This window comes from Scleropages formosus, chromosome 2, assembly GCF_900964775.1.
Source record: "Scleropages formosus chromosome 2, fSclFor1.1, whole genome shotgun sequence".
Classification (NCBI taxonomy): Eukaryota; Metazoa; Chordata; class Actinopteri; order Osteoglossiformes; family Osteoglossidae; genus Scleropages; species Scleropages formosus.
In genome coordinates this window covers 15,343-29,400 of record NC_041807.1, presented here as the reverse complement: position 1 = coordinate 29,400, position 14,058 = coordinate 15,343, and the positions used below count along the sequence as shown (strand labels likewise).

At 52.9% G+C, this 14,058-nt stretch overlaps 2 protein-coding genes across 4 annotated transcripts in view; one reads left to right on the top strand and one right to left on the bottom strand.

The window, feature by feature from the left end:
- Positions 1–7,857, top strand: part of crocc (ciliary rootlet coiled-coil, rootletin) — a 33,822-nt gene extending 25,965 nt beyond the window's left edge. For both annotated transcript variants that reach the window (XM_029246568.1, XM_029246566.1), the window contains 11 exons: positions 291–729; positions 975–1,156; positions 2,276–2,396; positions 2,525–2,688; positions 3,637–3,852; positions 3,945–4,169; positions 4,258–4,407; positions 4,499–4,699; positions 4,902–5,033; positions 6,777–6,950; positions 7,107–7,857. In XM_029246568.1, coding sequence (XP_029102401.1) covers positions 291–729; positions 975–1,156; positions 2,276–2,396; positions 2,525–2,688; positions 3,637–3,852; positions 3,945–4,169; positions 4,258–4,407; positions 4,499–4,699; positions 4,902–5,033; positions 6,777–6,950; positions 7,107–7,193 — 2,091 coding nt within the window. In that variant the 3' untranslated portion in view covers positions 7,194–7,857. The remainder of the gene's footprint in view (positions 1–290; positions 730–974; positions 1,157–2,275; positions 2,397–2,524; positions 2,689–3,636; positions 3,853–3,944; positions 4,170–4,257; positions 4,408–4,498; positions 4,700–4,901; positions 5,034–6,776; positions 6,951–7,106) is intronic.
- A 307-nt stretch (positions 7,858–8,164) lies between these two features.
- On the bottom strand, positions 8,165–13,336 carry mfap2 (microfibril associated protein 2). 2 transcript variants are annotated; one of them, XM_018751317.1, is made up of 9 exons: positions 13,278–13,336; positions 11,187–11,349; positions 10,750–10,815; positions 10,327–10,356; positions 9,795–9,881; positions 9,271–9,312; positions 9,097–9,184; positions 8,935–9,008; positions 8,165–8,825 (listed from the first exon to the last, which is right to left on the bottom strand). In XM_018751317.1, exons 2-9 carry the CDS (start codon positions 11,227–11,229, stop codon positions 8,722–8,724), a joined length of 534 nt encoding a protein of 177 aa, XP_018606833.1. In that variant the 5' UTR covers positions 11,230–11,349; positions 13,278–13,336; the 3' UTR covers positions 8,165–8,721. The 2 variants fall into 2 exon arrangements, with proteins under 2 accessions (XP_018606833.1, XP_018606834.1); XM_018751318.1 differs by lacking the exon at positions 13,278–13,336 and adding an exon at positions 11,457–11,525.
- Between the last annotated feature and the right edge of the window lie 722 nt (positions 13,337–14,058).

The window sequence follows — 14,058 nt, the reverse complement described above, 5'->3', positions numbered from 1 at the left end:
ACCACGGTGAAAGATACGCAACTTGCAAGATTTCTATTCCACGCGCCCTGATTCTTACTGAAGGTTTAATGTGGTTCAGGACTCAGCTGCAGGTTGAATCTTAACTTAAAACCTGCCGACCTTCGGTCACACGTTCCCTGCTTTCGGTACCAGTCTATGTTGTGAACCTGGAGACCGGAAATGATGAAGGTCAGTGGCAGAACACCAGCGCCGGTAGGGCTCGGATGCGAGTTGTCATGGTGGGAGCAGTCCGGACACACACCGATCTAAGTGCTCCTCCGCCTCTCCAGCTCTCCTCCCTGCAGCGCCGGTTGGCAGACTCTGAGTCAGGCTGGCGCGGCTGTGAACGGGAGCTATCTGCGCAGCTGCAGGAGGCTCGCGGCTGCGAGAAGAAGCTCCAGGATGAGGCTCGAAACCTGGCGGTTCGGGCGCAGGCAGCGCAGGAAGGGGCAGCGCAAGCGAGCCTGCAGCTGAGCGAGGCCCAGGGCCGTCTGGCCGCCACAGAGGCCGAGCTGAGCCGCTCGGAGGCCCAACGCAAAGAGCTGGAGTTCCGCCTGGGCAGCCTGCAGTCAGCGCTGACCCGCACTCTCGGCATCAGCGCGGGGGGCAGGGTGAGCTCTGCTGGCGGAGGCCGAGGAAGGAGTCCGTCAGGAACCTCCCCTGGACCGCAATCGCTCCCACGCCACCGCAGCACGTCCCCCTTGCGGAGGTCCATCTCTCCCTCCAAAGGTCAGAATTAAAGATAATTAATCTTTTTTACGGTCACACAGCAAAAGTTGAACGCGGGAGGGAGCGGAACAATTTCTCCAGAGCTGTGCCGAGTCATTCCGTTTCTGCGCTCCTCTGCGTGTCACGCACCGTAGGCACGCCGCACGGTGTCATGCGCTCACCTGATTACCCAGAGTGCCCACTGGTCAGCACTGGAGCTGAAGGTGTTTCAGTGTCCCTCAGCCTCTGTGTGTCTGTGTCTCCAGGTTGGGAGGAGTTAGGCAGCAGCGGGAGCCCAGAGAAGGGCTTGGGCTCGGGCTCCAGGCCCATCTCTCCTGAGCGTGGTGACACTCCTTTGCCCCTCCCCATTCCGGAGCTGGACCCCGAGACCTTGCGCAGCGGCTTGAGGGAGTTCCTGCAAGAGCTGCGGGAGGCACAGAGGGACAGGGTGAGAAAGAAAAGCCTGGAAGGGACTGGGTGGGGGATCTTGAGGGTTTGGACAGTGATTGGGGGATGGGGCAGGGCATGATGGGAGAGAGGCAGAGGTTGAGGCTTGAAGTCAGAGTGAGGCGGCTAGAGCTAGAGAGCTACGGGAATGAGAGACGAGTTGGGCGAAGCTGGGACTCGCGCCGAAGTCTGCTCTTTGGGGCTCGTAACGACAGCTTCATTCCCCGCTAAAAGAAACGGACTCGCCTGGAGCTAAACGAGAGCTGCACTTGCAAAGAAGTTGAGGGAATAAAAGCAGACAGGAGAAGACATTGTTCTCCTTGTTGTGCTCTCCACACTTATCTGACACAATTATTTACCCATTTGTACAGCTGGGTAATTTTACTGGAGCAATTTTAGGTAAGTTACCTTGCTTAAAAGCACTAGAGCAGGGATTTGAACTTGTAACCTTTTGGTCAAAAGGCAGCAGCGCTAACCACTGCTCTGCCCCTGGTCTAGCTAATGGATGTGTTATTTTAATCATTTATGTGATGCTCTGGTCCAAAGCCAATCGCAACGTGAGATTTGGACATTAAGGCACTTCATCCAATTTACCCTGGTATTGTTTACCAGCGCAATTCAGGGTTAGTACCTTGATGAAGGGTACAAAGCAGGGGTAACGGCTTTAACCGTTGCGCCACCTGGTGCCCTGCTCCCATCAGGTGGCAGTGACATAGGTGGTATGCAGGTATCCATAGGTATAAATCTGAGCTATCAACTCAAAATTTACCTCTTTGGCACTCACTTCTCCCCCGCTATCGTAAATGCTTGATAAACGTGTAGCATTTGTGTTTAATAATACACGTTATTAAATTTTCTTTAAATTTTAAATGTGTTTTAATTGAATACTGTGATGCGGTCCATGACGAAGTAACCGTACTCAAGCTCCGAGACGTACGTCGCTTTGGAGAAAAGCGTCCGCAAAGTCGATGACTGTCAACGTAAGCGAACGCCGGAGACGTCGCTCAGTTAACGCGCTGTCCGCGGCCGGCCGAGGGCGAACGCGCAACGGGCCGGGGTCAGCGGCGTCTCCAGGGGGCGAGGCCTCACGCGAGAGCTGCCGCTGTGCTGTGCCGTGCAGGACGAGGCGCGGTGCCAGCTGGGGGCTCTGCAGCGGCAGCTGGAGGAGGTGTGCGGCGAGAGGGACTCGGCTCAGGCGAAGCTGGCGCAGGTGCACAGCGTGCTCTCGGATTGCCAGGAGGGTGAGTCTGCCGCGTGCCGGTACGTTTCGGGGTGTGTAAAAACACGAAATGGAGGCGTGCGCGCGTGCGTGTGTGTTACACCTGGCAAAACGGCGCACGACTCTCACTCGGCGCTACGTGTGCCGCAGGGAAGCGGGATGCGGACGGACGCCTCGCTTCTGCGCAGATGGCACTGCAGCAGCAGGAGGAGGTGCTGCGTAGGGGTGAGCGGGAGAGGAGGGCGCTGGCCGACAGGGTCAAGGAGCTGGAGAGAACTGTGCAAAGCGCCGAGGCTGAGAGGCGACACATGCAGGTAACGCACTTAGGGAACACGTGCTCGCACGTGCAGGCGCAGGGAGCGTCATCGTGTGCGCGCGCACACACTCACGGAGTTTGGACAGTTAATGCACGCAGGCAGTGCGCTCAGACGCTGGGGTAAAGGCCACATCGCATCTCCCGTAAAGTTTTGCGACGCCTGCGTGATATCTGGGTGCCGCGGCAGGCAGCGGGTTCGAAACCCGCGTCGTTTGTGCGGGTTCACTTTGGCTGCTCCGATTTCGTCCCACAGTCCAAAGACGCGGATGAACCGGTGACTCTAAATTACCCATTGTGTGTGTTACGCTGCTCTGGTGTATAGATGGATGAATGACTGCAGGGAGTTCGGCGCAGCGTATCCAGCACCGTAAGCCACCATCAACTCGTCTCAAACACCAGTTAATGGCGACGGTTACCCAGTTGGCAGAAGGAAACGCGGTACGACGGACACGGTTCCTGCCGGAGCCGCCGTACAGCGTTCTCTGCAACAGCAAGAGAAAGATGATGGCGAGAAACAGAGTGGCGTGGAAATGATACAAAACGTTTGGTTTCCTTTCGCGGGCGCTCCAAGTGTTGAGAGACGCGGAGTAACACTGCTGGTTGCACCGTGACCACATGGACCGTGCAGCTGGGGGGGGGGGGCGGAGGCGATCAAAAATCAAAAGCTTGGTGCGGGGAATAAAGGCTCCTTTCATCGTTGCCTCCGGTGGGACAGCAGAGGCAGCAGATGTGTGTGTGTGAGTGTGAGTGCAGGAAGTGGAGGGAACATGCTGCAGTGATAGAAGCTCTGAGAGTCGTGTCGGGGGCCAGGCTTGACAAGGAGAGGCTCATGGGCAATCTGGTATGGGAGGTGTGCGTTTGCCTACAGCAAGGCCTGGATCTGTATCTACTGGTCCGTGCACTTCTAGAACTTTCCCTGTCCGTTTGCCACCTCTCCATCCCCCAGGAGCAGCTGAACAAGTCGAAGGCGGCGGAGGCACGCCTAGAGGCGGAACGCAGGAAGTTGCGGGAGGCCTTGGAAGCGGCGGAGGCGCGGGCTACCCGCCTGGAGGTGGTGCGCCGTGGCCAGGAGGGGGAGCTGCAGAGGTTCAAGCTGAGCCTGGGGGAACGTGAGGCCGAGAGCCGCGCCTCGCAGGAGCGCGTGGACGCCATGCTCAAACAGGCAAGCGAGTCGGCGCTGGGGCCGCGCGGGTCCGGACCATGCGGGACACACGTTCCCGTCACCCTTCTCACCAGGTTTGTCTCTGCACGAAGGTGGCTGAGGGCGAAGGGCGTGCCGCAGCCCTTCAGAGGGAGGTGGAGAGACTCACCGTGGCACTGAGCAAGGCGCAGGACAACGAGGCGGCACTCAAGGAAAAGACCCAGAGCCTGACGCAGAGCCTGCAGGAGGCGACGGCGGCCCACAGCGCCACCCAGGGGCGCCTGAACGCCTTGCAGAAATCGCTGGGCGCCGCTGAGCAGGACCGCCGACTGCTGCAGGTTTGCGAAAGGGGCCCGAGCGTTCGGTGTTGGAGCGGGTGCGGTGCCGCTGCGGCACTGAGGCCTGCGTCACGGTTGCGGTTTGCAGGAGCGCGTAGACGCTGCCCGGCTGTCTCTCGTCGAGGGGAAGCGCAACTTGGTGGCGCTCAGCGAGCGCGTCGAGAGCCTGCAGGCGGAGCTGGCCCAGAGCGAGCTGCGCAGGGAGGAGGCAGAGGCCGAGCTCACCCGCACGCAGGAGGTAGGCGCGGTGGGCAGCCCCGTTCTCCGCTTTGCAACGCTATAACGCGCCTAGCTGATCCGACACACCCGGTGCCTGTACCGCCCTTCAGCTCCTGCGGCAGCGGCTCGCCAGCCTCGCAGAGGTGCAGCGCGGCGCGCAGGCCGCGCAGGCGGAGCACGCTGCCGTGGAGGAGCGCCTGCGCGCCCTGCAGAGAGCTGTGGCCCAGCTGGAGACGGAGAAAAGAGATGCGGAGAGGCAGGCGGTGCGGCTGGAGAAGGACAAGACCGCGCTGAGGAACACCCTGGACAAGGTGCAGGACCGCCGACTCCCGCTAGGAGTGGAAAACGGGAGGGGAACTCAAAGCTGGGATGTCCCATGGGGTCGGTGGGGAAATGCAGCTAGAGAGAACTATATGGGCAACATGGAGGGTGTATGCCAGGCAGACGGTAGACAACGCTGGGAACGTGAGAGAGGACGCGATGGTCCCATTCAGTTCTCTGTCACCGACCCAGGTGGAGCGGCAGAAGCTGAAGACGGAGGAGGGCAGCATGCGGCTGTCCGCAGAGAAAGGCCGCCTGGACCGATCGCTTAACACGGCTGAACAGGAGCTGCAGGATGCGCAGCGGCAGATCGCGCTGCTTCAGGTGGGGTCCCCGGGGACGAAGCGAATGGACACATGGTGGTAGGTGCAGGCCCTAAAGGGGGGGACGCTCAGGAGCGAATGGATGGGGAGATGAGACACGCGGAAGGACAACGTAGGGATTGGAGGAGACAAACTGGCGGATGGGTGAACACATTTTTAGGTGTGACACGGTAAGGATGAAGCAGGTGGGAAAGCACTGAGTAAAGGGGGGGGCATGAGGGATGGGGAGGAGCCAGCAAAATCAGAGGGATAAGGGTGATCGGTAGCAGGTAGTGGTTAGTGCTGCCATCTTTAAACCCAATGGTCGCAGGTTTGAATCCCGCCTAATGCTGTAGTACCCTTGAGCAAGGTACTTACCCTAACATGTACTTTACCTCCAGTAAAAAAAAAAAAAAAAAAAAACACCCTGCTGTATAAATTGGTAAATCGTGGTAAGTAGCTTAACATTGTGACTTTAGAGAGAAGCATAAGCTAAATGTAATGATGGAACAGATGTGACAGCCTGTCACCTCCTTCTTCTCAGTTCCAGATGTTCTCCCCCCAACAACCATATGTTCACATCTCCAAAGAGAGGGGTGATGTAGTTGCTGTGGGGAGTCATCTCTTCCTAGAAACGCTCCAGCTAAACACGCTAAAGCTTGTAGGCACAATGAGACAGTGATGAGGCCCATTCAGCCAAACACCCAGCTGGACCTCACAGGAACAGAAGAAATCTTTCGATAACTAATTTCTCTATTGTCCTCTTTCTGGGAAGGCAAAGTTTACGCTGAAACCCAGTGTGGGACTTACAGGGGATGTAAGCCTTCAGTTTCCTGTTTAATTTATACTTGGACATCAGTAATTGTGAGCCAAAGAAAATAGATCCGTTGTGCGCCCGCTTGTGTGTGTGCGTGCCAACCTTGCATGTTGTGCAATCGATCGGCTGATTGCAGAAGTCTCTGTGTTTCTCTTGGCTGTCTGTGGCGAAGGAGGAGTTGGTGAGCGTGAGGAAGAAGATAGCTCAGTGTCTGGTGAGTTGATGAGGCCAGCGATGGGGTTCAACGCACCGGGCCCTAGGCTCAAACCATCAGAGGCATATCTGGCTCAATTGTTAGCAACCTTAATTCAAGAAATAGTTTTCAGACTAAGCTGCTGGGCAGGTCACTTACCTCGAAAAGGGGTCTTGAGATGAAGACCACAGCCCTGGTGTTTAAACTCCATCGCCGGGTGTCTGCATTGAGGTAGACTGCCGGTTTAGTCGTTGCCGTATCTATGGCTAGACTCACGTGCAACCCATAAGATGAGCAAGTGTGGGGCTAATGTGTAGGAGTAGCTGTAAGAGGGAGGGTTACATGATGTCTTCAACCACAGGCTTCACTTTTCAACATCATTTACCGCTGGTGAACTGAGCTCCATGTTACCTATACAACTTCGTCTCGCTGGGGACCTTCTCACTTTCACCAAGGTTGTGTCGTGCGTTACCCTGTAAAGAGGCACGCGTGATCCGGTGCCTTACCGCGTTTAAGCGCTCGAAAGCCAGCTGTCACAATAGCTGTCCGCACACAGTCCATGCAACACTGACATCACATTGCATTCGCTTGCAGTTTGCTCCTTGAGATTCCTCTCCGTCGTACTCCTGATTACACTTGAAGCAAATGAACTGCAAACTTGAACCTCTTATCCTGAAGGGCTGCTGGGTGCAACCGGACTGACTCCGTGAGCTACTCTACATTGTCATGATCATTCCATCCCATCCCGTGCCCAGGCCCAGCTCTCGGAAATGGAGCAGTCCCACAGCGCCAGCGAGAGCTCCATCCGCCAGAAGGAAGAGGCCCAGAGGGAAGCGGAGAGGCTCAGGGTGGCCAACAGGGAGATGGAGCGCACGTTAGCGGCGAGAGAGAGAGCACACCGGCACCGGGTCAAGGGGCTGGAGGAGCAGGTACCTCCACACGTCTCTGTGCTGAGACACTTATCTGACTACACTGATCTCTGCCATCCTGTCTGCCTGTATGGCTCTCGGTGCTGACCTTCTCTAGCCGTAGGTCTTTCTGCCAACCTGTTTCACATCTCATCCGTCTCCCCCCCCCCTACTCAGGTTTCGACCCTGAAGGAGCAACTGCAGCAGGAGATGAGGCGCCGCCAGCTTCCTCTGCCCCCATCCCTGCTCTCTGGGAGTAACTAATGTGCCTGCTTCCCTGTTGGGGTTCAGTATCCCAGAGCACTAGCGCTGGCAGTCTAAACCAAAACTCTGCATCCCTCAAAGACGCTCCATGCAGCATCCAGACACTGGTCTAGTGCAAAATAGTTCTAGTGGATGATCACAGTACTTAAGTACCTTGTGTTTGTAATCATTTTTAAACTGTTTTTAACACATTATAGATTTTAGATCGCACAAGTATGATTGTTTTTATAAATGTGAATACTTCCTTCGGCTGGTACTGTCAAATTCCTAACGTCAGGAAATTAGAAGGTTCACAGTCATGATAATGTAAATATGGTCATAGACAGGCTAAAGAGTGAATTATTTTTGTATGCATGTCTGAAGACACTGGAGATGGACAGACTAAGCATGATTGTGGCCCCGCTTACCGGTGCGCACGTTCACTATACATGCTGCCGATTTGCTGTCTGCGCACTCAGCAGATGGACACGACTGGCCGAGTCGCACCGCGTCGTCTCCAACTTGGAGGAGAACACGTTGGGGTTTCTTTCATCAGTATAATAACCCTGTGGAGACACTCAAATGTCACTCCCTGTTAACACTTATTCCTGGCCACACAGTGAGGAATTTTTCTCTGGACTGTCCTCAACTAGCCTGTCTCTTATCCTCCACTTACTTTACCTAATGAAATGATTTACAGTTTTGGAAGTTATGTGCTTTATTGGATTGAGGTCCTTCCACCACAAGGAAACTCTAATATTAAAATCAAAGGCATTAACATAAAAAACACCTATTTCAAAAATTTATTTTTCATTTCCTTGTGTTAAAAATACGGTTACACATAGCAGTAGTACAGTAAGAGCCACATTCACCAAACCTCTATCGCCACTGATAAGAGAGTACAACTACTGTTTGTTACTTGCTTACAAAGTTAAGACAAACTCATGGGGGGGTCTGGAGCTGTCCAAGATTGATTATTTGCTGGGGTTTTGTTTTTTTTTGGATCGGTGTAGATTCAAGTGTCAAGTCTTGCAGCATTGTTGGTTGTCAGCTATCACTCAGATCCAAAGAAGAAGCACCTTAAAAAAGACAGTTTTCCACACCCCCACTGCTAAAATAAATCACTGTCAATGCTTTTACACATTGTTTCAGATCCACAGTAGGAAAAGACAAAAAAAAAAAAAAAACACAAAATAAAATTTAAGATACAGTTTTTTTAAAAAAAAACTATCCCACAATATACGGAATACTAATAATACTGAACTGAACTACTTATGTGCATCTGAACGACTACCGTTGTTTTAAAGCACCAGTGACATCAGTCAATATTTGTTTGGGTATAAAAGTTAATATATTTTACATATGTATAAGGAGGGGGTTGAGTAATGAGACGGAATATGGAGAGACTTCGGTCAAACACAAGCAGCGGGTTGAATCTTTGGTTCCAAGCAGGGGGCACAGAGACCCAAGGTCGCCAAGGGAGGAGGGAGTTCTGGATTTGGGGTGATCCTGACAGTATCCAGACTGACCTTCCCCCAAGTCCCTGCACCTAACAGCTGCCACAGCTCTTCCCACAGCTGCTGCCCAGTGACCCGCACTGGCCACTCAGCGCAGCCACACCACAGCGCGAGAACTGGTCGCGACACAGGTCCGCTGCGGGAAGACAGGTTGCAGAGCGGTCGTCACCTCGGCGTAACCTACAACTCCAAGTATCCTGCACACTCTGACCGAAAACACAACTGCTATGACGTAGCGTGCTCACCCCTCAGCAGCTCCTCATGAGCGCACACCGTGCGTACGCACACTTCCTTGTTCACCACGTACACCCGACGCAGGCTGGGGAGACACAGAGGAAGGGGTTACGGGACATCCCCAGATCTGAGGGCAGAACCAAGAGTGCTGCAGCCGTGAGGAGCCCTTCTACCTGTAGAAGCACAGGCTGTTCAGACACTGTCTGCAGGGCTTGTGGACAGAGTAGAGTCTGGTGCAGGGGTACTGCTCTTCCCGGCAGTCTGCACGACAACACAAGCGAGGTCAGAAAGGCGAAACACACCTACGGGCCAGATGCACATGGGCAAATACCAGCTAGCAGCCTTACCGAGGGGGCCAGGTTCCGTGGGTTCGGTCTGGAGCTGAGCCTCTGAAACACAAAAACTCAACTGTGATGGTTACGCCGCCGCAGGACGGGCACATTTTGCATAGACACACACGCTCCGATAGCAAGTATAGCGGCGCACAGGGTTTAGGAGATCAGGCAACAAGCACAACTGTGATTACTGACACCCCTATGACCCACAAGTTGCTGGTTCAAGGCCCAGGGGGCCCTGCTGAAGAAACTTTGGAGAAAGGGCTTAAACTGAATTCCATTACAGCCCTGTAAAATAACTACGGTGGCTTTGGATAAAAGTTTCAACAAAGCAACATGAGCAATCATGTTTTACCATGACAAGATTACTTCAGCTCACTTTATGCTCTGGTAAAGGAAGCAGGATTTGATCCCCAGACACTTTCACATATCGTCCATATGTTATTATACCCGATTTAGTCGTGTTACTTCTCACACTTCCAGTGCGCATGGAGGTCAGCAATGGAGGTGTGGTGCAGAGAAGAAAAAAGCCTTACCAGATTGGCTGGGGCCAGATACCTGCTTGAGGAGTTGCGGTTGTTGTGGGGAAGCCGGTTCCGGAATCACTTGGACAGAAGGGTCTACTGCAAGAGAGGGGGAGACAGCGAGTGAGCGTGTGTGCGTGCGCGCGCACATGTACACGAGACAGAAAGGAGATTACTGTATATAAAAGAAACATTCTTGCGTGCATTAGGGAGAATATTGCGTGCGAATGTTCGGTGACAGAATGAAGACTTAACCAGAAGGTCACCATAGAAACACCCACAAGTCACAATACACTGTAACTACGGAGAATTGAAAGAGACAGACGTAGAAGTTGAATTGAAATACAGATGGAGACAAAATGCTCTCTTGTTCCTGTCATTATACACCGCTGTTACAATGAGGCTAGACTGGTCGGGAAATTATCATGGTTTTGGAAGCTCTTCTTACGCAACCGCAAAGCTCCTTTCTCAACCATCGGGCCTCCACACACACACACACACACACACACACACACACACATATATATACTCAATTCAGCCTTACCAGGAAAGTCATATTCTGAGCCATACTCCTCTGGAAATGAAGGAATTCAAGGATCAGACATGGCATGAATAGGAATAACAGATGCAGACAGGTAAAAATGGGCAAGTACATACTGAAACGGATGCAACGGGGGAACAGAACACACACGTGCGTAGCCAAAGAGTAAGGTTACTTGTGAAGACACCTTCAGAAGATGACTTGTACCATATCCTTATCTAAATACACTTCCGATCAATAAAATATACAGTCGGCCACGTTCCCAATGAATCCGAGATTCACACAATTTGTTACGACTTAACACACAGTGCGGATTCCACATCACAATATCACCTGACAAAAGCACATACGCAAAAATTCTGAGCTGCATACAGGACAGCAGCACAGTTATGCACACATTGGCAGGGGTTCCCGACGACCACTTACCCAAGCGGAAGTACTGACCAGCGTAAAAGTCATCCGTTAATTCTTGTTGCTGAGCAAACAGAAGGACTACGGAGACAAAACATCCAGTTATACAACAACTATAGACTTGGGGACGGAAGCCAAGCATAATCACATACTATAAATGTACCGTAAAATATTAAAAGATTATAATGATGCTGGGTCATTAACTAGTTAAGAAAATAAAAATAATTGTACTCATAGTAGTAAACTAAAACTGCCGCATCAAACAAACCGCACTCTGATAATTTTGTACGTGTCGCTGTACGAAACCGTTGTACTCTCTGGGCTGTTCGTTGCTTCGGAGAAAAGCGTCTGCTGAATACATATATTTAAAAATAAGTACTCTAAAAGTAACCCGACTTGTTGCAAGCGCTTCGACTGAAGCGGTTGTGGTGCAACTGCGTTTGTGGACTGACCGGGAATGAAGAGGAGGAGGAGGAGGAGGCAGGTGGTCCTCATGGTAATGCAGCTTTTGGAGGTAGATAGGCTCTTGTACTGGGATGGATATCAAGTATGGAAAAGGGCACAAGGTGCAATTTTTTTTTTCCCTTTTTTAATCACAGCAAATGACACATTACCCTAAAAGAAAGCAGGGAGACAAGAAGGTATAACTTCATTTGACATTTTCACTGCTTCGGTGTCTGTTTCAGTGTTTCATTTCTCAATTAACCCCTTTTCCTGCTCACTTTTCTATGGCCTCATCTGGCTCCTAACGGTTCCAAAAAAAGGGGAAAAATTCTGACAGCAAGAATGTGGTACGTCTGTCTTCTTTAACAATCCCTCTGTTTTTCTTTTCTTCTTTTCCTCCATTCCACCGCTAAACGCAAAAAACACAGGCAGACTGGGGCAGCATTCCAAGACAGGAACAACCAAGTTCCCCTCCCTCTTCTCTCGGACCCCCCTGACCAGCCCCCGTCTCCACTTCGCTCGCTCGCTAATAAGCGCAGGTTCTGCCAGGATCCGTCAGCTAGTCCAGCGCGAGTCCAAAATACCACGTTCGGCGGGACCAAGCCACGGGCGTGAGAGACGGGGACTGGAGGCACACCGCGGCGAATCCCCCTCACAACTATACAAAATGCATTCGCTACAAAACACATCTTTGAAACCTTTCATTGAAATCCTTAAATCAAGACACCCAGGCGTTTTAACTTGGAGGAAACAAACATCGGTTTTGAGTTGCGCCCCACGCGTAACCAACCGCACGTCCCTGGTTCTCAACAGAAAGTCCGCAGGAATGCGCAACTCCGTAAGTCTCAGGTGTAGCTCATCGAAGTCCTTCAAAAAAAAAAAGTACACCGCCCTCCCCCGAACCCATGAGCGATTTCATAGAAAGGCATCATCGCTATACGATGACGTGTGAAGCAAGGCGCTGCTGCCAGCTTACGGAGAAGGTTTCTGCTCACGTCCACCCTCAGAAGCGAGAAGGTAGCACCGACCCAACAACCTGGTGAGGAGGAAACGACGTTTTCACAGTTATTCAAGCAGTTATTCTTTCTTTGTCCAGTTCTGCTCTGAAAGGCTACCTCTCAGGCCCTTATTTCACACCGGGTTCGGTGTCCCGCAGGTGGCAGGACACCGGAGCAGGTCCTACACGACGGTCCTCGCGGTGTCTTCTAGGCAGACGTGTGGCACGCGCGGCCCATACATGTCCCGGAGTGCGCGAGTGTGTGTGTGCGCGCGCGCGCGCGCGAGCGTAGCCTGCGTATATCCAGACATTCCTGATGTGCATCATAGCAGCTGTCGGAAACCATATGTTTTAACTGCACACATCTGGGAGCTATTACCCCCCACCCGTCCCCTCCTCCTCCAACTCTCGGTCGCCCCCTCCCCCACTCACTGCCGGGGTACTTTTGGAACAAAAGCGGCCATAATAAAGCGACAGGACCCCTCCTCGCTCGCTCCTTTTTACCACTTTTTCAGGTCCCACCCGGGCAGAAAACAGTTGTGTGTGTGTGTAGGACTGCGGCGCTCACACCGCGTTACTCTCCTCCTCATTCTCTGTGTGTGTGTGTGTGTGTGCTGGCCGGATCATGCCCATTGTACTTCCATAATCCCCCTCCACCCCACACACACCATAAAATACACACCTGAAGACGCGAGCACTCACGCGCACCCGCGCGCGAACCCCCCCACCACATTTTAATTTTTTTTTTTTGTTTTTTTTTTTTTTTTACATGCACTGCCCCTCCCTCTTCGAAAGCAATAATTCTAGGAATTGAAACTTTTTCCACGGAAACCCACCACCACCAGTTGCTTCGAATGTTACCCAGACACACACACTGCAGTCGTTCGCAGCTGTACTGTGGGTTCCGACCCAGTTCGAACTGGACTGCGCACGGGACGCCTCAGATTCACGAGCATTTGATTTGCCATTGCCTCGTTATTATCCTTTCCATAAGTGTTTTACAGTTCACATACAGCGCACTCGCTCCGCTTCCCCCCGGCCCAGCCTGTTCGTAGCGGGGACGGAGCGGGACAGGAAAAGAGAGCTGCGGTCCACCGCTTACCTCAGCGCTGTCCGTTTGCTCCGGCGCCTCTCCGCTCTCTGCGTCCGTCTGCAGAAACGTCTGACCTCGCGCCGCCTCCCCCCAGCGCGCGCCGCCCTCCTCCATCGGGTCCCAGCGCCGACCGCGCACCGCCCGGGCGCCGCGTCCCGCTCTTACTGCAGTGCTGTACTCTACTCTGTACTGCACTATATATTACACTTTGGCGCGCTGTATTGCACTGTAGTGTACTGTACTATACTGTACTCGACCCGGCCATGCAGCATGGACTGCCATTGGCAGACGGGCCAAAAGGAGTGTTTCTTCAGTAAACAGAGTGAGATCTTGGACTTAGGATTCAAAACCTAAATTTACATTTATTTACTTAGCAGAGACGCTTTTCTCCAAAGCAACTTCCAATGAGCTCTGTGTAGTGTTAGTAGCCCACACACCTTATTCACCAAGGTGACTTACACTGCTAAATACACTACTTAAAATGGGTCACTCATCCATAATACATCACTGAAACACACACACACACACACACACACACACACATTTTCAGAACCGCTTGTCCCATATGGGGTCGCAGGGAACCAGAGCCTACCCGGTAACACAGGGCGTACGGCCAGAAGGGGAGGGGACACACCCAGGACGGGACGCCAGTCCGCCGCAAGGCACCCCAAGCGGGACTCGAACCCCAGACCCACCAGAGAGCAGGACCCGGTCCAACCCACTGCACCCCCCCTCACTGAAACACACTCTCTGTATATCACTCACACACTATGAGGGGACCCAAACAGCC